Source organism: Amia ocellicauda, chromosome 23 (assembly GCF_036373705.1).
Source record: "Amia ocellicauda isolate fAmiCal2 chromosome 23, fAmiCal2.hap1, whole genome shotgun sequence".
NCBI lineage: Eukaryota > Metazoa > Chordata > Actinopteri > Amiiformes > Amiidae > Amia > Amia ocellicauda.
The window spans coordinates 3,841,224-3,867,140 of record NC_089872.1 but is presented as its reverse complement, the minus strand read 5'-3'; the positions used below and the strand labels follow the sequence as shown (position 1 = coordinate 3,867,140).

The 25,917-nt window shown below is 41.7% G+C and overlaps 1 protein-coding gene across 4 annotated transcripts in view; it reads left to right on the top strand.

Moving 5' to 3' along the window:
• nphp1 (nephronophthisis 1) overlaps positions 1-25,917 on the top strand; it is a 119,404-nt gene that overhangs the window by 56,756 nt on the left and 36,731 nt on the right. For 3 of the 4 annotated variants that reach the window (XR_010805359.1, XM_066696961.1, XM_066696959.1), the window contains exons 12-14: positions 2,913-2,987; positions 3,281-3,391; positions 9,563-9,645. Coding sequence is in view for 3 of the 4 variants with exons in the window: in XM_066696961.1 (XP_066553058.1) it covers positions 2,913-2,987; positions 3,281-3,391; positions 9,563-9,645 (269 nt within the window). In the remaining variant the exon portion in view is untranslated. The remainder of the gene's footprint in view (positions 1-2,912; positions 2,988-3,280; positions 3,392-9,562; positions 9,646-25,917) is intronic. The other variant, XM_066696960.1, reaches the window with a different exon arrangement.

Here is a 25,917-nt window from a genome sequence, read left to right as displayed (position 1 = left end):
TCACTCTCTCCCACGTTGAGTTTGAAACACTTGGGTCTTTAAGAGTCATGATATATTATCAGAGGCATATAACCACACAAATATAGGGTTGGTTTCGTAAAAATGTGGATGAGTGTTATGCAGTATTTAAAAGTAATTTGTTTCTGCAAGCCTGGTGTCCCGAAATCATGTTTGATCGGTACCTGAATCGGACGTATTTTCATGCACTCGGCATCCAATAAAAGCATTTATTCCGCATTTATAAATAACCTACTGTTGTCAGAAAAATTACTGTTGCTAAATTTAGAAGGGTTAACCTACTATGTGTCAGGAGTGGAAAAAGTGATTTGGTTCGTGGTGTCTCATTTTTGATTCAGGTTACGATAAGGACTTCCATTAGCTAACAAGTTATTTAAAGGGATACTTCAGTATTTAGGCATTTAAGCCTGATTGCTTACTCACCCAGCCTCATATGAATCCATGGAAACCTGTTTAAGTTCTGTGCATCCAGTTTAAAGAATTTGAATTTGACGTTTCTCTTAGCATAGCACTTGACCTTGGTGTCAGTCTTGGCCAATCCAGGAAATGTCACAAGGAGAGCAGCAGGCGCGAGTGCTCTGGAGATCTTCAGTGTGGGCATCTGGGTAGTGGGAGGTAAGCGCTGGCAGTGATTCTACCTCAACACAGTGTGTTGCCTCTTCAGCTCCTTCCCCTCCCCCTCCAGGCCTTTCGCTATGTGGTGCCCCATGGAGCACGTCCCAGGCATGTCCCTCGACATCCCTTATGAGTGAGACATCCCTCAGCGCTGCCCTGTGGACCATCGCGTGCACCCTCTGCCTAAGTAGAACCCTAGGACTTTGCTGCCACGGGCCCAGGGTACCCCTTACTCTCGGGACTAGCTGGAATACTGGGCCCAGAATACTGGGTCCGGATTCTGACTCTGTTGTGCAAACGAAGCATTCTAATGATTCCCCCCCTCCGACATGCATGAAGGGTTCAACTCAAAATACTTCCTGGTGCCAAAACTGGATGGAGGCCTCCAATTCTCAATCTTCAGAAGGTCAACCGTAGGCAGTTCAAGATGTTGAGTCAAGTCTCCTCTAGACGTTTCCGCTGGTGGTTCTCCTGCTGAGAAGATCAGGCAGGAGCGAGCCAGAGTCTTACTGATAGCTTTTGCATTGGTACACGTCCATGATGCAGCTTTTGTGTGACCTGGGATCCCACTACCAGAATCCCACTACCTGTAAAATGACAGCAAGTCGAAAGTGTACTTGGCAGCCATTTTTACAGGCCATGTGAATGTGGACTCTGTTTCTCCCGGAGCTCATTTTCTGGCATGTCAGTTTTTGAAAGGGGCACGGTTTGCGTAGTTTTCCATGGTTCTGCACAGATCTGCACAATTCCACAGAACTGTGGAAATCTGCACTGCATGAGCGTGACCACAGATCTCAAGCACCGTATTTAGTTTACAAAATCACTGTGATACACTACCGGTCAAAAGTTTTAGAACACCTCAATTTTTCCAGTTTGTATTGAAATGTATGCAATTTCATGTCTCAATGTACTCTGAAATTAAAGCATAGAACAAATAAAGAATTGGACATAAAAAATTGTTTTGTTTAACAAAATGTTACCCCTTAAGCTGACAAACCCCTCTGGTACCCTTAAAAGGGCACCAAATCCATGTGCTTCTCTTTAATCCCATGTGTACTCTTCACTGTTGTTTTCCAAGTGTTTGGTATTCCATGAAAGCTGAGACTCGCAGCTTTCTAACAATGTGTACTAATACTCAACAATTTTACATAACTGGATCTGAACCCTAAACCCCCCCCACCGGAGCAGACTGTGCGTTTACCCCTCGGGCTCTGCATGATGGCACGCGACACGGAAACTGTAAATCAGCTGGTAGCCAAGAGAATAAGCATTCAAACGATGTTCGCATTGTAGGAATACAGTGTAACTTATATGCACAGGAGCTGCGTGTAACACTGCCAAATAATGCTAGGTTGTAGTAACAGTATATAACTCTGAAATGTACAATATTTTTCAGTTTTTGGAAACCCATTTTTTTTTTTTTTAACCTCTGGCAGTTTACCACTTACCTTTGTACCATTTCAGGTAATTCACTGGAAAAACTGGAAAAATAGGGGTCTTCTAAAACTTTTGACTGGTACCTTTTTGTGCATATCTACAGCAGGAAACATCAGAAATTATAAATAACCCAAAGAGTTAGCAAAATGTTATGTTTGGTATGCCATAGAATGTAACGCATACCCAAACATGGCCGCAGCATGTGACATCCGCCCATTCAGACTCTCATGAACACCCACAGATGAATGCAGACATTGTTGATATGTTAAAATGTACATATCAGACAACCAAGCACACAAGATAATGTGTTTCATATACTTTATGTACACCTGTTTGGTGTCCAATCACAATTCTTGGGGGAGGAGGGTAAAAACTGATTATCTTTTTTCATACGGCTGTCTTTAGATAAGGCATTTAATAATTAAAAAACACAAGACTATAATACATAATGACGTTCAATTTTTGACTCTTCTGTAACACTGGTGGTACATGTTTTGTGAGAATGACCCAGATAAACTGTGAGTTGCAGACACGAGTGACACTCTCATTTAGATGGTAACTTTACAGAATTACATTCTCCCCATTTTAAGTCCTGTATCTTGAATATGGTGTTCAGCCACAAGAGAGTAAAGGTGGTTCATTACATTTAAAGGCATAAAAAGCTTGCAAAAAGCTTTAGTTATAATAGTTATAACCCATACATTAAATTATACATAGATTAATATTTCATTTCAACTAGCTAGTGCTAAGTGCAACAATATGTTAAAATGAAATCTGTACTTTATATCAAAACATTGAGTAAGACTGTTCTTAGTGTGTTTTTGATTTTTTTTTTTTTACAGGTGTTGAGTAATATCCACACGGTTAGATCATCTTATGATTTGAAGAACCCCAAAACCTGGACCTTTTCTCCTAGGGTATAAGTCCAATGTATTTATTTTTTAATAGCATTGCAAGAGTTGTGCAGTGCTTCATTTAAAGCAAATACTAGTTCAAATATCTGAAAAGAAAAATATGGATATATGGTGAGGGAAAGTACAAAATTCTAAATTGTTAAAAAGATATTATACATGGTAATTCTTCAAAGTTAGAAATCATACATTTTGGAAAATAGCTAATTTGCTTTAACCCATTTTATAATCTGAAGTGCAGCACATGCAACACAGTGTTACTCTTGCATTGAACTGTTTTCCCCTTGTGATGTGATCAGGTTTCAGGTATACTGCCAAGTCTGTTAGATGGAGATTGTTTTGTGAGGTCCAATTCACAGTCTCCAGATGTGGGAATTTTATTTGAGCTTGGAGTCACCTACATTCGAAATGTAAGGATTTTTCATTGATGGTACTAACTTATGCAGTGCACACTTTGTCTTCTTCAACTTGTAATAACCCCTCTTATTTGTTCTACACTTAATTTGTAATCAAAATGAAAATACATCAGCAGGAAAAGTTTTTTGTTTTGTTTTGTGTATTTGACAATTTTCTACCCTCCCAGTTTTGCAATTGCCAATTATATTGGAATGCTGCTACAACTCCCATACCAATGCAGGAAATATGTAAATAGTTAACATGCTCTGAAACATGTGCAGAAATCCCTGCTGTTTGCAATGTAGACATGCACTTTGAAAATAATTGTTTGGCTTGGCAGTGTGCTAGCTGCCACAATTTGTGCTGAATTCACATCTCTGACCCAGGACATCAAAATGAGTCACAGTGACTGAAATATGAAAACTGAGTTCTGTATACCACCCTGAAGCAAATGTAGACACTCGCTTCCGGTCAAAGAGTATAAATACCGTCATCAACACACACCCCCAGCACTTAATTATTTTGCATCATTCAAGCGTGCCGCGGCACACCTGTCAGCTCATCACTCTGTTCACCTGCGTTGCATCTTTCGCTCTACTGCCTTTCATCCGGATGATTGCTTACGCCAATGGATTCTTCACCATGGATTCGTTGCCTTTCTCTGCAACGAACCTGTGTTCCTCCATTGCCTTCTCACCTTGCCATGCCCCCAATCTTCTGCATGTCTCTGTCTCCGCATCCTTCGGTGCCGCAAGCTCTATTTCCTGGTTCTTCCCCGACGTCCAGCTCCAGTCCCAGCTTCTTTCTCCTGCTGCGGATCTCCACTGTCTCCCTGTACCTCCACACAGGTACACTCAATGACACTCGTCCTGCGCCCCCCCCCCCTGCCACCTGGATGCCAGCTGTCCCCCCTGATGATGTCCCGGTCCTTCCTTCAACCCCGCCCTCTGCCCAGCTTGCTTAATAATTAAAAAAAAAAAAAAAAAGATAACCTCCCTTCCCTCCTCCCGCGGTGGCTCCTGCTCACTGTCCCCCACTGCTGCTGTTTACATGCTTTCTTGCTTTCTTTGTTCCTGTCTGGCATCCTTGTTTCTGGCTTCCCCCTGCTTGCTTCCCCCCCTTGCTCCTCCCCCACTTTTCCCTTCCCCAGCGCTGTCCTCCATGTCTACTCTACATTCTTTTCCTCTATCCTCCCTCCTCTCTCCACACTGCCTTCTGTCCCGACTGGTGTGCCAGTTGGCATGGGCCGCGTCCCACCCTATGTCCCCAGTTTCCTCTTCCATGGCCCCCGCTGCCCCTGTCACTTGGCTTGCACTGCGTGACCCCGGCTCATGCCCCGCAGTGCTGGCAGTGGGCCCCACCCTCCCAAACCCCTCTTTCGCTGGCACCCTCCCTGCAGCCCCGGACGGCTGTTTCTCTGCCCCACCCCTAGCCTCATTTGGTTGCCCAGGGCCCCCCCTGCAGCCCTTTGTGGCTTCTGCATCCCCCCTTCCACTACACATGGTCATATCCTTCTTCCCCACAGCGCTCCTTGCAGCCCTGTGCGGCTCCTTCCAGTCCCCCCAGCTGCACTGTATGTTACATTCCTGTTTGCCTGCAGCGCTCCCTGCAGCCACTTGTGGCTCCTTCCTGCCTCCTTCTGCTGTACCTTATGGTTACCCCCCCCATTCCCATGCAGCCCTGTGCAGCTTCCCCCGGTCTCCCAACTGCCCCCCTATGAACCGTTATTCCACCTACCGGCTCCTCCTCCGGCTCCCTTCCTCCTCTCCCCACTCCTCCTCTTCATCCTACGTGCTCTCTACTGCTTTCTCCTGCACCCTCCTCATGATGCTCTCCCAGCCCCCCTCCTGTTATCACCAGGGGCCCCATTGCCTGCGGCCCTCATCACCTGCAGCCTTTGTGCGGCAGTCATAGGATGCAGCCTTGTGCAGCCCTTATTGCTTGCAGCCTCCTCACCTGTGGCGCTCTTCGCCTGTGGCCCCATGACCATTGCCACCCAACACCCCCCCAACGCGGCCCTCTCTTCCCCTCGCCTGCAACCCGTTTGACTTCCATTGTCTCCCTACCCTCCCGAAGCCCTGCATGGTGCCCTCATCACCTACAGCCCTTTTGTAGCCCTCATCACCTGCAGCCCTCGTGCGGCCCCACCAGCAGCGCTAATTGCCAGGGGCCCTCTTTGCCAGCGGACCTCGGGGTCCCCCCTGCCTGTGGTCCTCATAGCCATGACCTTCTGTGCCCTCTGTTGGCCCCCATGTGCCCCTCTCTCTCTCTTCCCCTCACCGGCAGCACCGTTTGGCTTCCTTGGTTCCCCAAGACCCCGCGCAGCCCCCTCCTCGCAGGTGCTTGAGCAACATAATGTCCGCTCTGGTTGTCTCAACCCGTGTGATCGTGCAACATAAGACTTGTTTTCATGCTGCCCTCCCTCCCCCTCCTCCTCCCCTTTGCCTGTCCTCTGAGATGCCTACAGTGAGGGAAAAAAGTATTTGATCCCCTGCTGATTTTGTACGTTTGCCCACTGACAAAGAAATGATCAGTCTATAATTTTAATGGTAGGTGTGTTTTAACAGTGAGTGACAGAATAACAACAAAAAAATCCAGAAAAACGCATTTCAAAAAAGTTATACATTGATTTGCATGTTAATGAGGGAAATAAGTATTTGATCCCCTATCAATCAGCAAGATTTCTGTCTCCCAGGTGTCTTTTATACAGGTAACGACCTGAGATTAGGAGCACTCTCTTAAATCACCTGATTAAGTTTCACGGACGTCAGTCATCCAAAGCTTACAAAATCGCATCCCATCCGACATCCAGGAGATTCAACTAGCCAAGCTAGACTTGCTCTTAAAAATCTGCATAGGCGGTACAGGGAGCCGTATCACTTTTTGCGGGTTTGACGGTCCAGACCCGGCTCCAGACCATCATTTCCGTAGCCAAGAGAATAAGCCAAAATCAAATAAAATCACATTCCCCCGCCCCAACGCAAATTGTTGTTGTGAAACTACTGAAGTGGAATTCACACTCGTTTCCGGTCAAAAAGTATAAATACCCTGTCATCAACACACACCCACAGCGCTTCATTCTTTTGCATCCCACCACCTCCCCTGTCACCAACCACCTCTGCATCAATCCTTGGCTCAGTCCCTGTAAGGCGGGGGAGGGAGGGGGTTGACAGTCCAGACCCAGTGCCAGAACGTCATTCCCGTAGCCAAGAGCATAATCCAAAATCAAATAAAATCACATTCCCCTGCCCCAATGCAAACCCGTGTTGTGAAACTAATGAATCTATTTTAGCCCTCAGAGTGCTAACATCATGGCGTACGCACCACATGTCAGGACTACAGCTTAACTATATTTGTTTAATGTAAAATTATCATATGAAACATATGATCACAAGAAGCGTAAGACTGAAGTTTTTCGTTCTTTCTATTCTTCATTTTATTTCTCAAAACACTTATTTTCAAAATCAGCCACGCTTAGAAACACTTAAAAAAATCATACATACACAATGTCAGCATATTTTTTGTAATATATATAAAACAGATGTTTACAAATAACAATTAAAAAGAGATAATCAGTTTTGCAAGCAGCGCATGTATATTCAAACTCATCAGAACAACACAGCACAGGGAAACATGGTTACCATTACCAAAGCCATTTTTTCACTTAAATAATAGAATGGCTGAATAGATGTACATTATTATAATATGTATTATAAATAGAAAAGAGGGAATTTCATGATTTATGTTGATACCCAATGGATGGGGGTTCCAAGTAATGTTTTGATGTATTTTCTGCATTGTTCCAAGTAAATTAATGCCTGTGGGGAGAAATACATATACTTTAACATTTTCTTTCATTAAATTGTATTTTAACTGTCAAATAAATAGATCTAATAATACAGAATAATGCAGCTATAAGAAAAAGAAAATGGAACATTTTTGTCATTTTTTTGCCTACAAATGAATGGGGCCCGCTTTTCAATTAGGCACAAACATTTGCAAGTATTGCAACACACGCAAGGGGCCTGATCAGAAATGTATTCATGCTGCTAATATTAGAACCGTCAAAGGAGCATCAGGTCTGAATATTGCAGTGCCACTTCTAGCTGTATTAAATATATATTATAAAATATCTGGAGCTCAGAATGGAGAGGAGACGCTCTTTGCCCGTATAGCTTCCAAAATGGGCAAGCAGCTAGAAAGCCACCTACGAGTCAATCGCATCCATTGTTATTAAAGCTATAGTGGAATTTGGAAGTCTCTAAGAGAGAGACTACATTTAAAAACATGTACCAACTTTCTAATAGTAAACTACATAACTTGACAGTGGTTTTGTTTATATATAAAAGAAAGAAGCATTTAACAATAAATAGTCACTACTGTGCTTGTTTTGTTTTTTAAGTGTATATTTATGCTAGTACAGAATCGTGTATACGAAGAACCTGTGAATGAATGTAATACATGGTTTAGTATTTGTTTCAGTAAAGGTGGTAATGTAATGTTACACTGCCTTACAAAAGTATTCAGACCCTCTCAGCTTGCAGACATGACATTTGAAGTAGGAATCCATATGTGTTATACACACAACCGAATCCACACATTCAAAGCAAAAACTAAAAGGAAGAAGTAAATAGAAATGGAAAAGTCATGATTGGCTGAAATAGTTTGATGCAAAAAGATATTAAGATAAAGAAAATGTTGTATAGTGCACACAAAAGGGATGGAGACTAAACAAATTATAAATAATATATATAACTACAAAGAGATGTTAAGAGTGATTATGAAAGTAAAGGGAAATAGAAAGAAACATAGTTCTTGCAGCTAAAACTAATGCAAAGAGCTTTTTTCAATACTATAATAGCAAGAGGTCAAAAAAGGAGGAAATGAAAAGGGTAAAGGGTAAAAATGGTATCTTAGAAAATGAACAAGAAGTGGCAAATGTTCTAAATGAGTATTACAGAGGTGTTTACAAAAGAAAAAAAAATGGATAACATGCCACAGGTTAATAATCAGTCCAGTCAAACCCTAAGAAAGATCAGGATAAATGAGGAGGAGGTACTAAAGCAATTAGCAGAATTAAAAACAAACTAATCAACTGGACCAGATGGTATATTTCCAACAGTACTTAAAGAAATGAGGGACATTATTTATAGGCCACTAACTAAAATATTCCAAACGACACTTAGAACAGGGGATGTGCCAACTGATTGGAAAATCAGATTTTCATACCTATCCACAAGAAACGGGACAAAACTGAGCCAGGAAATTACAGACCAATCAGTCTCGTGCAATTTTGGAAGAAATTATTAGATAGAAGTATTAGATAGAGGAGCATCTTAATGAAAACCATATTCTTGGAGATAGTCAACATGGGTTTAGACGAGGTAGATTGTGTTTTCTGAACATGCAACTGCAGCTGTAGATCACATGAAAGCATATGGTATGATACACTTAGATTTTCAGAAAGCTTTTGACAAGGTTCCACACCGAAGATTGATCCTAAAATTGGAAGCTGTAGGTATATGCATCATTTTCCCACAAAATGTAACACCATTGGAATGTGTTGCATACTTTTCTAAGGTACTGTAGATACAATAATAAACAAACAAATAACTAGATTAAGAAGTTTCTAGAAACGTAAAACAGCTTTTTTTAAGTTGAATCAGTTGAATATAAGCAGTTCAGCAGAAAAACACGAAAAGCTGAAAGTTTTAGATAGCAGACTTTGAGGTTATATGCTTGAAATATCAGACATAACCTGTTGGGAGAGATTATAAGCAGTGGTTTTCTTGCACTAATAGTACACTTACTGAGTGTATTCGCCAATTTCAAATAAATAATCAAACAGTAGCTATTGTATGCAGTATACTCCACAAAATCCATGTCATGTTTTCCATCTTTACCAGACTCAAATATCTGATGTGTGATGTGTGATTCTGCACCTACTACATGATTTCTGAGTATTTCTGCTTCCTCATTCTTACCAATGCGCTCATGCCCTCTGAAGTCATGCCTTGTATGTAATTGCTTCATTTCCATATGCCCATGGGAAAGCTCACATTTGAACAGCTGGAACTCACAGATTTGCATCAGCACAAGTTTTTTCCTTATGCCCAGGCATATTTGGGCCCACATTGTGCAGTTCTGCCAGTACAGATGTCAACAAGACTGTTTTTTAATTACAGGCCACGGGTGAGAGGGGGGACCTGAGCTGTGGCTGGGCATTCCTCAAACTCTTTGATGCCAATGCTTTTCCAATACCACACAGGTACGATTGCACTGGGAAGAACAAATTGTTTCATCTAATCATCTTCTTCTTCTTCTTCTTCTTCTTCTTCTTCTTCTTCTTCTTCTTCTTCTGCTCCTCCTCCTCCTCCTCCTCCTCCTCCTCTTACTTTACTTGAAAATACTTGAAAAATCATGCCTAAGTTATCAAAATCTTGAAAAAGTCTGGAAATTTACTAGTGGTATTGGAGATGGAAATTTAAAAAAAAAAACAATGTGTTTTTATTTTTTTATCAAATATTATCTGAAAAGCGGGTCAGCTCAATCGGCAACTGTAACCTGCATACTGAACACATGCTACTTCCTACAGAAAACTACCATGCCTTGAATGCATTATTCTGTTGGCTTATTTACATGGTGTGCAACCCAAATTCTGAGCATTCTTTGGCTGAATCAGTGGTTCCCAACCCTGGTCCTGAGGACCCCCTGCTGGTTTTTGTTCCAACTGAGCTCTCAATTACTTAATTGAACTAATAATTTCCTAAACCGGAGCCTTTTATTTATTTAAAACTGTGGGGGTTTTAAGTTAATTATATAATTGTAGCGTAAGGTACACTTATACATTTCAATTTAAGAAGTGAATTTATAGTATCACCTTATCATGAATCCTGCAATCTTGTAGAACTCAATTTCTGTAATAATTGGACGCAGACACCAATTCCAAAGATATAAATTGTCAAATTTATTCAAAAACAAAGACTAAATGTAGCACTACACTAATTATACAAAAGGGAAAAACTAATTAAAATTCAACTCTAGATCAACAAATCAAAGACAAATCACTTCCATGACCAAATCAAAGACCATGGGATCGCATATGATAACACACAAATCGTTAAACAAAAAAGGTTATAAACACATTGACTAGAATACCGGTTATTAAGACGAAGGTGAGTCTCTCATTAGTATTGTTAGTCAGACATTAAATAACTACGCAGGTTAGTTTTTATGTCAGGTAACTTCTCGTTATATATATATATATCAGTCTCATTTATGTTTAGGTGCCGAGAAAGATCCTATCATTACTTGTTACCACAATTTCCCTGATTATTATTCAATGATTAAGGATAGGCAGGGCCACCTATAATCTGGTGTCTATTAACTTGTGTCAATTTCAGACTAAACAGTTAAACAGGAATGAGAAGATATTTCTCGGCGTTGACAGATTTTATTTCTAAAATTATCAACCAAACAGTTTAATGCAACACACATTTATATTTAAGAAAACTAAATGATATTACACATTCTAGAGTTATGAATCACAGATTAACATTTCTAATTGATTTCTCAAATGTCATGAATCACAAACTCCAAACTGTTAAACTTATCTGAACTTCGTCGCAGAGAGGCCTCTCTGTCTTCGGGCTCAGATAACAGCACACGGCACAAGGTCCGTGTGGTTTGGAACAAAGGCAGTCCGGTTCGGCTTTGTCCAAGAACTTCCACTCAAGTAGATAGTAGGGTTTTTTGGGCGCGGCCTATTTTGTTATGACGTATGCCCTAAGCTTATTAATATTCCTACGTCATAATTGGGGGGCGTGATTTTAGAGTTATTTCCTTAATTATTCCTACGTCATATCCGTCAGAAAGTGTACACCCCTAAAACCCTGAACAACAAGGCCACCCATAACCGGTTGTTCTTGTTGTTCTTGTTGGTCAACTGTAGAGTGTGAATGGGTCGGCTCTTCCTGTAGCGGTTGGGGGTCTTTTTTAAATATACATGTAAGGGGCCCAGGTCTTAACAATGCCATTTTGAATAGTGCGTTTATCATATTCACACTGTCTCTGTCTCTGTCTCTGTCTGTCTCTCTCTCTGTCTCTCTCGCCCAAGCATTTTATAAGATCAACAAGTTCTGTTGTCTGTAATGGTCCCAGGTCTTAACAATGCCATTTTGAATAGTGCGTTTATCATATTCACACTGTCTCTGTCTCTGTCTCTGTCTGTCTCTCTCTCTGTCTCTCTCGCCCAAGCATTTTATAAGATCAACAAGTTCTGTTGTCTGTAATGGTCCCAGGTCTTAACAATGCCATTTTGAATAGTGCGTTTATCATATTCACACTGGCTCTGTCTCTGTCTGTCTCTATATCTCTCTCTCTCGCCCAATCATTTTATAAGATCAACAAGTTCTGTTGTCTGTAATGGTCACAGGTCCTAGCAATTCCTGTTATGCATAGGGTACTTATGTTAACCCCAAGGTATATGGCTCTGTCTCTCCCCTCAAATTTAATTAAAAATAAAATTAAAAAAAAGAGGGTGTGTGTGTGTGTGTGGGTGTTTGTGGGTATAGGTTAATTGTTTTTGTAAAAAAAAAAAAAAAAAGCTGTGGTTATATTTTATCTCACACATAATGTGTTCATTCGTTTTACTTAAATACATTCTAGGTTCTTAAAGCTCATAAGAGTTAGACTTAAGATAAGGATATGTTTTTAAGGTATTTTAGCAGTCTCAATCCCTGATGATAAGGCATCATTTAAAAAATAAAAACAACTGATCACTCAATGCTAAATAGATCACAACACTCAAGGCTAAATCACTCACACCATGGGGGGCGGGGGTGGGCTCAGACAAACGACGGTATGGCGTGTGGTCTCAAAACATTCAGAATACTTTTAAACTATATAATTTATAAGCTTTGTAAAATAAACCCAAATATCTCTTTTGCGGGATAAACGCTGTTCTGAGTAGTTTGTGACTTGTTTAATACCAAACAAAGCATCGCTATTAAAAAAAAAAAAAAAAAAAAAAAATCACTGTAAAAGCGCTACTTATTTTAGATCTTTATAGTTATTTTCTTGGCTCAGATTGTTTTTTAGCGCGTATAAAGGCCTGAAATATTCTTAGTGTTTATTGACTATAGGTCTTGATGCTTAAAAATGTTTTTTTGAGAGACCAAAAGGTTCTAATAAAAGTTTAGAGAGGAGAGAGATCGTCGCCATCTTGGTTTCTATTTGAAATTGATGCAGGGTCATTTTATTGGTTGTTTTTGATATGTTAATTAGTAACAGGATGGCACAAAGGCCAGCCCAGAACAATGCCTTACAAGCAGATCCGGCAGCTGGCCATCAGTATAAGTATGAAGGTCTGGTCTTCAGCTCGACAGACTCATACTGACCTTTCGATTTAAGCCTAAAGATCAACAATGTCCGGAAACAACATCAACGACTTCGATTTAAACGAGTTTTTAGGTAAGTCTTCAGATTATTTTCATTGACTCAGAGCGTGGGCATGTATTGTAAATAAGGTTATAACATCTGTTTTAAGTTCTGTAAAATTATTTTTCAGCCAGTCAACAGGAGTTAATTCCCAACGCTGAGGAGATCATCTGGAACAACGACGGTAAGATTTTTGTGTTTGCGCTCAAGGGTTCTTATGTATGGGTGTGTGGTTGTGTTTTGAAGCGGCTCATTAGAGTTATGAAAACGTTTTAATATATATTAATGGCGGTCTCTTTAATTACACAGAAACTATCGAAAGGCCTGTGATTAATGTCTCCGAGGATCAACCAAGAGAAGTGGTTGTCCCTCGACAGGCTGTCTGCCGACCGGGTAAGAACTAAACCCCTGTTTGTTTGTATAACGTTTCTGTAAGATGTTTGAGGCCCCGTTTTGTTAATTTAAAAAAATATCCTTTCTAACAGTATTAAGAAACGTGGTTCGAGACAACGAAAGGCCTTCCACATCGAGGGATTGTTTCGTTTTACCTTCGAGAACCGTAACCTTTCAAGAATCTGAAAGGCCGTCAGCCCCTGTATCTGATAGCGGTGAGTATATATCTGCCGCTTGTAAGAGGTTAAAGCTTTTTATAAAGAGGGGTGGTTAAAGGTTAAACATGTCTCTTACCTTCACAGAAGTGCAAAAAGCTAAACCATCTGAAAAACATAAGAAACGATTATTCTTTGGAGGTAAGTAAGATCTTTCAAACTTTAATGTTTTTAAAAGGGTTTTGTTTGCCCGTTGAGGGCTAATATTTAAGCGAGGGGTGTCCATTTCCTGTAGGTCTTGGGGGTTCTGGGAAAGATCTTTAGAAGTCCGGACAGGTCTAGGCTTGTTTCTGGGGTATGTGTTTAGAAATGACCGATTGCCCGACCGTCTGGTTAGGAAGTAAAGCTGTCCGAAAGGTTTTAGTAAGTTGTTTGTCTTATCTCCCGCAATTATACTTCTGTTTTAAAGTGGCTGTAGGAAAAGGCTTGAAGGTGTTCATTGTATTTAATATTTAAACAGATCGTGAAAACGTTTGTGAAACAGGAAGTCCCGGGATCAGGAAGCGTTTACACTTGGAAGGTTCGTTTAAAAATGAAATGTGGTGTGTGTGTGTATAAAAAGTGTTTTATTAACAATATTACATTTAAGAAACAGTTTATTTACAGAGGCTTCTCTGTTTTACATTTATTATCAAGTCCTAATAAATATATTGTCTGTAAATAATAAGGCGTTGTAGTGAATGTCTAAGCCTATTTTCAAAGGTCTAAAAAAGCTAAAGGTTTTGAAGGTCCTGGACATGTTGTTTTAAGTTTGATTTCTGTCGCCGTTTAAAGATGTAAATGTAATGTATATTTTTATTCTTCCCAAGACTCTTGGGATAGTCATTCTGTGGATGAGCTATTGAGGACAATTACCCCGTCTAAGTGGGATCAAACATCTTCCCCGGAGAGATCACCGAGAGGATCCCCCACGGTGGTCTTGGAGACCCCCCAACATCTACTCAGGCCACAGCCTTCTGGGGGTAATTCAACAATCCAGATTCAGCCCGCCGCATTGTCGGTCGGAACAAATACAGGCAACCAACAACCTCAGGGGTCGCCGTCAGTCAGGGTTGACACACCACCCAACGACGGACTGGTTTCAACATCGTCCCCCCATCCCCGTTTCTTGGCTACAGAAACGCTGAACAGTACACAGCGATTGGCCAGGGTGTCACCGCAAAGGCCTTCTTGGTCTCCGTCCGTGAGTATACGCTCGCTCCCGGCCTCCTTCGATCGAGATTTACCGGAGCGACCCTCCTTTGAAGCTGTGCCAGGACACCATCCCCCGGAGCTACTTCCTGAAGGTCGGCATGAGTTGCTACGTACTTTGTTACTAAATCAAAGAATTGTGTTAGTGGGACAAAACCTTGTGATAGAGAGCCAAAACACCCTTATTAATACCCTTACTAACGAATTGTACCGTATTTAATGTTTTAATAGACACATAACGCCTTACTATTGTGGGTTGTTGGAAAAATAAAAAATAAAAAAAATGTCCGGACTTGGTAAAAGAACTCACAAACTAAAGGATTATGATCAAGTTAGGGCCCCAAAAAGACCTTCCCGAGAGAACATCCCCGGCCCTGTTGTGAACTCCTCTGATGTCCCAATGAACCAGGAACTATTACAAATGATAAATGATTTAAATAACCCCCAATCACCCCCGATAGAATGTGAATTAACAGACTTACCGGTGAACCCCGACCTGTTACAGATGGTCAATGATCTAAATAACCACCTCCCAACGGTAGAGCTTATAGAGGTTCAACCCCTAGTTCACCCCGATTTGTTTGAAATGGTGGAGGCTTTGGAGACGCTACCCCGACCAAATTCTGCCCCTATTATAAATGATTTGAGACCATTAGAACACAGTACGGCGGCAGAAGCAGCCGTCACTATAGAGGAGGGTCTTGACATTAACCGGGTGGATATCTTTGAAGGACTTTTACAGGCTTTAAATGAGCCTCCTCAAAAAGGGGGTTTTGTAGATGTCAGCGGTGGGGGTGTTCGGAATGTGGAGGGTTCTGAGACTGATAAGGCTGTGGATGACATGCTCTGTGAGAATGTAGGGGTTGAAGGCTTTGTTCAAAATGATGATGTGTCCAAGAGTACCAGTGATCCCGTGATTATAGATAGACCGGCCTATAACAATTTTGAAATGATTCAGCGTTTTAATTTTGCAGAACTTTTAAATTGTGACAATTATGCAGAAATATTTGTCAACATACACGAGGCCTTGCAAAACATGCTTGAACAGGTTGCTGAAAGGGTCAGACCTCGAGATGTTGTACAGTTAGAACTCAGAGGGGATGATTTGTTTAGCAACCTATCTGTAATGCTGAGTGGAGATAATTTAGATGTTGATGAATTTCTGGCTAAAATCGAAGCGTTATTGCAAAGTAACGCATCCATCTTAGCTGATGAAAGTCTGTCTCTGGTAATGAATGTGGTTCGTAACCCTGAGGGTGGGGCACTTAGAAGACTGTCGAAATGCTTGAAGAACGACATAATTAGGAACAAGCTCAGGCAATTAGTGGTGAGTTCCAATGGGGACAATAAGCTCTGTTTTGCTTACAGTTTAATAAAACTACTCACCCCCGACATGCCTGAACCCCAAGCTATGCAAGAGGCTTTAATGCTTCATCAGAGGGCCGGCTTAAACTCTCAACAGATGGTTGCCTTTTCAGACATTACCAGGTTTGAGGAGTTGTTGTCTTTAAAAATTGTTGTGTGGTACCGTTGTGAGGTAAAGGAAGTATTTGTGAAATTTCAGACACATCCTGAAACCCATACACAGACACTGTTTCTCTTCCTAAGTGATAGTCATTACTTTGGAATAAAGAGTTTGACGGCTTTTTTGGGTTGTTCGTATGTTTGTCATTGGTGTTATAAGGCCTTCAATGATAAGCTTAAGCACCGCTGTGACGGTTACTGTAACGTCTGTTTCAATCCGCAATGTCGTAAGGGTTTGGCCCCTACCATCCGATGTAAAGATTGCTTAAGGATTTGTCTCTCCGCGTTCTGTTTTTCCGAACATAAGGTACAGAGGGCCGCTGCTGAGGGGGTTAAAAAACGGAGTTATTGTGATCAAACTAAATATTGCCCGCAATGTTGCCTCCAGTACCGTTTTCATGAGGCTAAACCACACAAATGTCTGGAGCCGAGATGTAGGATCTGTAATGCTGATTTAACCCCGGGGTCTGAACACCAGTGCTTTATTCAGCCGGTTAAAAAGGAGCCGCCGCACAACCGGTATGTCTTTTTTGATTTTGAATGCCGGCAAGAAAACGGGGTCCATGTTGCTAATTATATACACTGTATTGACATGGCGGATTGTGAGTGGTCAGCTAGCGGTGAGAGTTGTGTCAGGGATTTCTTTACGCGGTATCGCGGTCCAAAATACCTCAATTACACATTTATTGCCCACAATGCTAAGGGTTATGATTCTTACATTTTGATGAAGTATCTGGTGGAAAATGGGGTGACCCCAAAAATAATAGCTCAGGGTAGCAAGATCATGTGTTTCACCGACGAAGCTTTCAACCAACGTTACATAGACTCGTTAAATTTCCTCCCCATGAAATTGAGCGCTTTGCCTAAAGCTCTGGGTTTTGAGGCTCAGAAGAAAGGTTGGTTCTGCCATTTTTTTAATACTAAGGACACTCAAAATTATCGAGGGTCCTACCCGCCCGCCTCTTATTATGGGGTTGATACTATGATGTCTCATGAGAGGGAGGAATTCTTTAAATGGTACAATGCGGTTAAGGGAGGTGTTTTTGATTTCCGCGAAGAGATGGCCGCTTATTGTAAAAATGATGTGGTGATCCTTAAAGAAGCCTGTTTGCGTTTCCGCGCCGAGGTTATCAACACATCGGGTCTCGACCCTTTGCAAAGTGTGACCATAGCGTCTCTCTGCATGAAAATGTATCGATCCAATTTCTTGCAGAAAAACACTATAGCGGTCACCACTTCTGACAACTATCGTGCTAGACAAAAGAACTTTTCGACTGTCTCCATACAGTGGCTGGAATATCTGAGTGCCCGGGATAACATCTTCATCAGACATGCTTTAAATCAAGGGGAAGTCAAAATGGGTCCTTACTACTTAGACGGTTTTAGCGACGTGTCCGGGCAGCGTACCGCTTATGAGTTTGCTGGTTGTATTTACCATGGCTGTCCTCAGTGCTTCGACCCAAACACCTTTAACCCCGTAACACAAAAACTCTGCGGTGACATGTACTATGATTTCCAGGAACGAATTGAAACTTTAAAAAACACCTATGTTTTGAATGTGCAGGTGATTTGGGAACACGCGTGGACGACCCTGAAGCAACAGGATGTGGGGGTACAACGGTTTATGGAAACCTTGGACTTTCCTGAACGTCTAGAGCCCAGGGATGCGTTATTTGGGGGTCGTACCAACGCCCTCTGTTTACATTATGAGGTAAAGGAGGGTGAGAGAGTAGATTACTATGATTTCACCAGTCTGTACCCTTATGTCAACAAGACCAAAATGTACCCGGTGGGGCATCCAACCATTGTTTATCGTGACTTTCTCGAAATCGGACATTACTTTGGTTTGATCAAAGTCACCATGTACCCTCCTCGCGAGCTGTTCTTACCCGTGCTGCCTTACAGGTGTTCGGGAAAATTGATGTTCCCTCTGTGTAGAACGTGTGTGGAAACTGAAAATCAAAATACCTCTTGTCTGCACAGTGATGACGAGAGAGCGCTGACGGGTGTCTGGTGTAGCATTGAGCTTGACAAGGCGGTGGAGAAAGGTTACAGAGTCGGTAAGGTGTATGAGGTTTGGCATTTTTCTGAAAAATCTGATACTCTTTTTGCTGAGTACATTATGACCCATCTGAAAGGGAAACAGGAGGCATCGGGCTATCCCTCATGGTGTGTTGACTCCGCGGCCAAAGAGCGGTACGTTCAGCAATATTTTGAAAAGGAAGGGATCCGTCTAGAGCCGGGGAACATAACTGTAAACCCCGCCAAGAGACAAATGTCCAAACTGATTTTAAACAGTCTGTGGGGTAAGTTTGGGGAAAGAAATAACCGTCTAAACACAACCTTGATTAAAACCCCTGAACAGTTTATAGAATTTATGTTTTCCAAACAACATGCAGTATCACACTTTCAATTCTTAAATGACCACGTGGCACAGGTCCAGTGGAGGGCCCCTAAAGATTTCCCCACCAAACAGGGAAACGTTAATGTTTTCATAGCGGTTTTTACCACGGCTTACGCCCGGCTTGAACTGTACAACTTAATGGATCAGCTGCAGGAACGCACGCTCTATCATGATACTGACTCTGTAATCTTTCTCCACCGCCTTGTCAAGCTCAATGCTACACCAGACACCCGTCAGCGCTCTCTCGTCATCACTGTGCAGACAAGAGGTATTTTGATTTTCAGTTTCCACACACGTTCTACACAGAGGGAACATCAATTTTCCCGAACACCTGTAAGGCAGCACGGGTAAGAACAGCTCGCGAGGAGGGTACATGGTGACTTTGATCAAACCAAAGTAATGTCCGATTTCGAGAAAGTCACGATAAACAATGGTTGGATGCCCCACCGGGTACATTTTGGTCTTGTTGACATAAGGGTACAGACTGGTGAAATCATAGTAATCTACTCTCTCACCCTCCTTTACCTCATAATGTAAACAGAGGGCGTTGGTACGACCCCCAAATAACGCATCCCTGGGCTCTAGACGTTCAGGAAAGTCCAAGGTTTCCATAAACCGTTGTACCCCCACATCCTGTTGCTTCAGGGTCGTCCACGCGTGTTCCCAAATCACCAGCACATTCAAACCATAGATGTTTTTTAAAGTTTCAATTCGTTCCTGGAAATCATAGTACATGTCACCGCAGAGTTTTTGTGTTACGGGGTTAAAGGTGTTTGGGTCGAAGCACTGAGGACAGCCATGGTAAATACAACCAGCAAACTCATAAGCGGTACGCTGCCCGGACACGTCGCTAAAACCGTCTAAGTAGTAAGGACCCATTTTGACTTCCCCTTGATTTAAAGCATGTCTGATGAAGATGTTATCCCGGGCACTCAGATATTCCAGCCACTGTATGGAGACAGTCGAAAAGTTCTTTTGTCTAGCACGATAGTTGTCAGAAGTGGTGACCGCTATAGTGTTTTTCTGCAAGAAATTGGATCGATACATTTTCATGCAGAGAGACGCTATGGTCACACTTTGCAAAGGGTCGAGACCCGATGTGTTGATAACCTCGGCGCGGAAACGCAAACAGGCTTCTTTAAGGATCACCACATCATTTTTACAATAAGCGGCCATCTCTTCGCGGAAATCAAAAACACCTCCCTTAACCGCATTGTACCATTTAAAGAATTCCTCCCTCTCATGAGATATCATAGTATCAACCCCATAATAAGAGGCGGGCGGGTAGGACCCTCGATAATTTTGAGTGTCCTTAGTATTAAAAAAATGGCAGAACCAACCTTTCTTCTGAGCCTCAAAACCCAGAGCTTTAGGCAAAGCGCTCAATTTCATGGGGAGGAAATTTAACGAGTCTATGTAACGTTGGTTGAAAGCTTCGTCGGTGAAACACATGATCTTGCTACCCTGAGCTATTATTTTTGGGGTCACCCCATTTTCCACCAGATACTTCATCAAAATGTAAGAATCATAACCCTTAGCATTGTGGGCAATAAATGTGTAATTGAGGTATTTTGGACCGCGATACCGCGTAAAGAAATCCCTGACACAACTCTCACCGCTAGCTGACCACTCACAATCCGCCATGTCAATACAGTGTATATAATTAGCAACATGGACCCCGTTTTCTTGCCGGCATTCAAAATCAAAAAAGACATACCGGTTGTACGGCGGCTCCTTTTTAACCGGCTGAATAAAGCACTGGTGTTCAGACCCCGGGGTTAAATCAGCATTACAGATCCTACATCTCGGCTCCAGACATTTGTGTGGTTTAGCCTCATGAAAACGGTACTGGAGGCAACATTGCGGGCAATATTTAGTTTGATCACAATAACTCCGTTTTTTAACCCCCTCAGCAGCGGCCCTCTGTACCTTATGTTCGGAAAAACAGAACGCGGAGAGACAAATCCTTAAGCAATCTTTACATCGGATGGTAGGGGCCAAACCCTTACGACATTGCGGATTGAAACAGACGTTACAGTAACCGTCACAGCGGTGCTTAAGCTTATCATTGAAGGCCTTATAACACCAATGACAAACATACGAACAACCCAAAAAAGCCGTCAAACTCTTTATTCCAAAGTAATGACTATCACTTAGGAAGAGAAACAGTGTCTGTGTATGGGTTTCAGGATGTGTCTGAAATTTCACAAATACTTCCTTTACCTCACAACGGTACCACACAACAATTTTTAAAGACAACAACTCCTCAAACCTGGTAATGTCTGAAAAGGCAACCATCTGTTGAGAGTTTAAGCCGGCCCTCTGATGAAGCATTAAAGCCTCTTGCATAGCTTGGGGTTCAGGCATGTCGGGGGTGAGTAGTTTTATTAAACTGTAAGCAAAACAGAGCTTATTGTCCCCATTGGAACTCACCACTAATTGCCTGAGCTTGTTCCTAATTATGTCGTTCTTCAAGCATTTCGACAGTCTTCTAAGTGCCCCACCCTCAGGGTTACGAACCACATTCATTACCAGAGACAGACTTTCATCAGCTAAGATGGATGCGTTACTTTGCAATAACGCTTCGATTTTAGCCAGAAATTCATCAACATCTAAATTATCTCCACTCAGCATTACAGATAGGTTGCTAAACAAATCATCCCCTCTGAGTTCTAACTGTACAACATCTCGAGGTCTGACCCTTTCAGCAACCTGTTCAAGCATGTTTTGCAAGGCCTCGTGTATGTTGACAAATATTTCTGCATAATTGTCACAATTTAAAAGTTCTGCAAAATTAAAACGCTGAATCATTTCAAAATTGTTATAGGCCGGTCTATCTATAATCACGGGATCACTGGTACTCTTGGACACATCATCATTTTGAACAAAGCCTTCAACCCCTACATTCTCACAGAGCATGTCATCCACAGCCTTATCAGTCTCAGAACCCTCCACATTCCGAACACCCCCACCGCTGACATCTACAAAACCCCCTTTTTGAGGAGGCTCATTTAAAGCCTGTAAAAGTCCTTCAAAGATATCCACCCGGTTAATGTCAAGACCCTCCTCTATAGTGATGGCTGCTTCTGCCGCCGTACTGTGTTCTAATGGTCTCAAATCATTTATAATAGGGGCAGAATTTGGTCGGGGTAGCGTCTCCAAAGCCTCCACCATTTCAAACAAATCGGGGTGAACTAGGGGTTGAACCTCTATAAGCTCTACCGTTGGGAGGTGGTTATTTAGATCATTGACCATCTGTAACAGGTCGGGGTTCACCGGTAAGTCTGTTAATTCACATTCTATCGGGGGTGATTGGGGGTTATTTAAATCATTTATCATTTGTAATAGTTCCTGGTTCATTGGGACATCAGAGGAGTTCACAACAGGGCCGGGGATGTTCTCTCGGGAAGGTCTTTTTGGGGCCCTAACTTGATCATAATCCTTTAGTTTGTGAGTTCTTTTACCAAGTCCGGACATTTTTTTTATTTTTTATTTTTCCAACAACCCACAATAGTAAGGCGTTATGTGTCTATTAAAACATTAAATACGGTACAATTCGTTAGTAAGGGTATTAATAAGGGTGTTTTGGCTCTCTATCACAAGGTTTTGTCCCACTAACACAATTCTTTGATTTAGTAACAAAGTACGTAGCAACTCATGCCGACCTTCAGGAAGTAGCTCCGGGGGATGGTGTCCTGGCACAGCTTCAAAGGAGGGTCGCTCCGGTAAATCTCGATCGAAGGAGGCCGGGAGCGAGCGTATACTCACGGACGGAGACCAAGAAGGCCTTTGCGGTGACACCCTGGCCAATCGCTGTGTACTGTTCAGCGTTTCTGTAGCCAAGAAACGGGGATGGGGGGACGATGTTGAAACCAGTCCGTCGTTGGGTGGTGTGTCAACCCTGACTGACGGCGACCCCTGAGGTTGTTGGTTGCCTGTATTTGTTCCGACCGACAATGCGGCGGGCTGAATCTGGATTGTTGAATTACCCCCAGAAGGCTGTGGCCTGAGTAGATGTTGGGGGGTCTCCAAGACCACCGTGGGGGATCCTCTCGGTGATCTCTCCGGGGAAGATGTTTGATCCCACTTAGACGGGGTAATTGTCCTCAATAGCTCATCCACAGAATGACTATCCCAAGAGTCTTGGGAAGAATAAAAATATACATTACATTTACATCTTTAAACGGCGACAGAAATCAAACTTAAAACAACATGTCCAGGACCTTCAAAACCTTTAGCTTTTTTAGACCTTTGAAAATAGGCTTAGACATTCACTACAACGCCTTATTATTTACAGACAATATATTTATTAGGACTTGATAATAAATGTAAAACAGAGAAGCCTCTGTAAATAAACTGTTTCTTAAATGTAATATTGTTAATAAAACACTTTTTATACACACACACACCACATTTCATTTTTAAACGAACCTTCCAAGTGTAAACGCTTCCTGATCCCGGGACTTCCTGTTTCACAAACGTTTTCACGATCTGTTTAAATATTAAATACAATGAACACCTTCAAGCCTTTTCCTACAGCCACTTTAAAACAGAAGTATAATTGCGGGAGATAAGACAAACAACTTACTAAAACCTTTCGGACAGCTTTACTTCCTAACCAGACGGTCGGGCAATCGGTCATTTCTAAACACATACCCCAGAAACAAGCCTAGACCTGTCCGGACTTCTAAAGATCTTTCCCAGAACCCCCAAGACCTACAGGAAATGGACACCCCTCGCTTAAATATTAGCCCTCAACGGGCAAACAAAACCCTTTTAAAAACATTAAAGTTTGAAAGATCTTACTTACCTCCAAAGAATAATCGTTTCTTATGTTTTTCAGATGGTTTAGCTTTTTGCACTTCTGTGAAGGTAAGAGACATGTTTAACCTTTAACCACCCCTCTTTATAAAAAGCTTTAACCTCTTACAAGCGGCAGATATATACTCACCGCTATCAGATACAGGGGCTGACGGCCTTTCAGATTCTTGAAAGGTTACGGTTCTCGAAGGTAAAACGAAACAATCCCTCGATGTGGAAGGCCTTTCGTTGTCTCGAACCACGTTTCTTAATACTGTTAGAAAGGATATTTTTTTAAATTAACAAAACGGGGCCTCAAACATCTTACAGAAACGTTATACAAACAAACAGGGGTTTAGTTCTTACCCGGTCGGCAGACAGCCTGTCGAGGGACAACCACTTCTCTTGGTTGATCCTCGGAGACATTAATCACAGGCCTTTCGATAGTTTCTGTGTAATTAAAGAGACCGCCATTAATATATATTAAAACGTTTTCATAACTCTAATGAGCCGCTTCAAAACACAACCACACACCCATACATAAGAACCCTTGAGCGCAAACACAAAAATCTTACCGTCGTTGTTCCAGATGATCTCCTCAGCGTTGGGAATTAACTCCTGTTGACTGGCTGAAAAATAATTTTACAGAACTTAAAACAGATGTTATAACCTTATTTACAATACATGCCCATGCTCTGAGTCAATGAAAATAATCTGAAGACTTACCTAAAAACTCGTTTAAATCGAAGTCGTTGATGTTGTTTCCGGACATTGTTGATCTTTAGGCTTAAATCGAAAGGTCAGTATGAGTCTGTCGAGCTGAAGACCAGACCTTCATACTTATACTGATGGCCAGCTGCCGGATCTGCTTGTAAGGCATTGTTCTGGGCTGGCCTTTGTGCCATCCTGTTACTAATTAACATATCAAAAACAACCAATAAAATGACCCTGCATCAATTTCAAATAGAAACCAAGATGGCGACGATCTCTCTCCTCTCTAAACTTTTATTAGAACCTTTTGGTCTCTCAAAAAAACATTTTTAAGCATCAAGACCTATAGTCAATAAACACTAAGAATATTTCAGGCCTTTATACGCGCTAAAAAACAATCTGAGCCAAGAAAATAACTATAAAGATCTAAAATAAGTAGCGCTTTTACAGTGATTTTTTTTTTTTTTTTTTTTTTTTAATAGCGATGCTTTGTTTGGTATTAAACAAGTCACAAACTACTCAGAACAGCGTTTATCCCGCAAAAGAGATATTTGGGTTTATTTTACAAAGCTTATAAATTATATAGTTTAAAAGTATTCTGAATGTTTTGAGACCACACGCCATACCGTCGTTTGTCTGAGCCCACCCCCGCCCCCCATGGTGTGAGTGATTTAGCCTTGAGTGTTGTGATCTATTTAGCATTGAGTGATCAGTTGTTTTTATTTTTTAAATGATGCCTTATCATCAGGGATTGAGACTGCTAAAATACCTTAAAAACATATCCTTATCTTAAGTCTAACTCTTATGAGCTTTAAGAACCTAGAATGTATTTAAGTAAAACGAATGAACACATTATGTGTGAGATAAAATATAACCACAGCTTTTTTTTTTTTTTTTTACAAAAACAATTAACCTATACCCACAAACACCCACACACACACACACACCCTCTTTTTTTTAATTTTATTTTTAATTAAATTTGAGGGGAGAGACAGAGCCATATACCTTGGGGTTAACATAAGTACCCTATGCATAACAGGAATTGCTAGGACCTGTGACCATTACAGACAACAGAACTTGTTGATCTTATAAAATGATTGGGCGAGAGAGAGAGATATAGAGACAGACAGAGACAGAGCCAGTGTGAATATGATAAACGCACTATTCAAAATGGCATTGTTAAGACCTGGGACCATTACAGACAACAGAACTTGTTGATCTTATAAAATGCTTGGGCGAGAGAGACAGAGAGAGAGACAGACAGAGACAGAGACAGAGACAGTGTGAATATGATAAACGCACTATTCAAAATGGCATTGTTAAGACCTGGGACCATTACAGACAACAGAACTTGTTGATCTTATAAAATGCTTGGGCGAGAGAGACAGAGAGAGAGACAGACAGAGACAGAGACAGAGACAGTGTGAATATGATAAACGCACTATTCAAAATGGCATTGTTAAGACCTGGGCCCCTTACATGTATATTTAAAAAAGACCCCCAACCGCTACAGGAAGAGCCGACCCATTCACACTCTACAGTTGACCAACAAGAACAACAAGAACAACCGGTTATGGGTGGCCTTGTTGTTCAGGGTTTTAGGGGTGTACACTTTCTGACGGATATGACGTAGGAATAATTAAGGAAATAACTCTAAAATCACGCCCCCCAATTATGACGTAGGAATATTAATAAGCTTAGGGCATACGTCATAACAAAATAGGCCGCGCCCAAAAAACCCTACTATCTACTCACTCAGTCGATGCACCTGGAAGTTGGGGGTTTCGCGAATGTAGAGTCTTTTCCAAACAGATTTTCCACTGGTTTGAAGGCTCTAAGGTTGTGCACAAAATCTTCTTGGCAA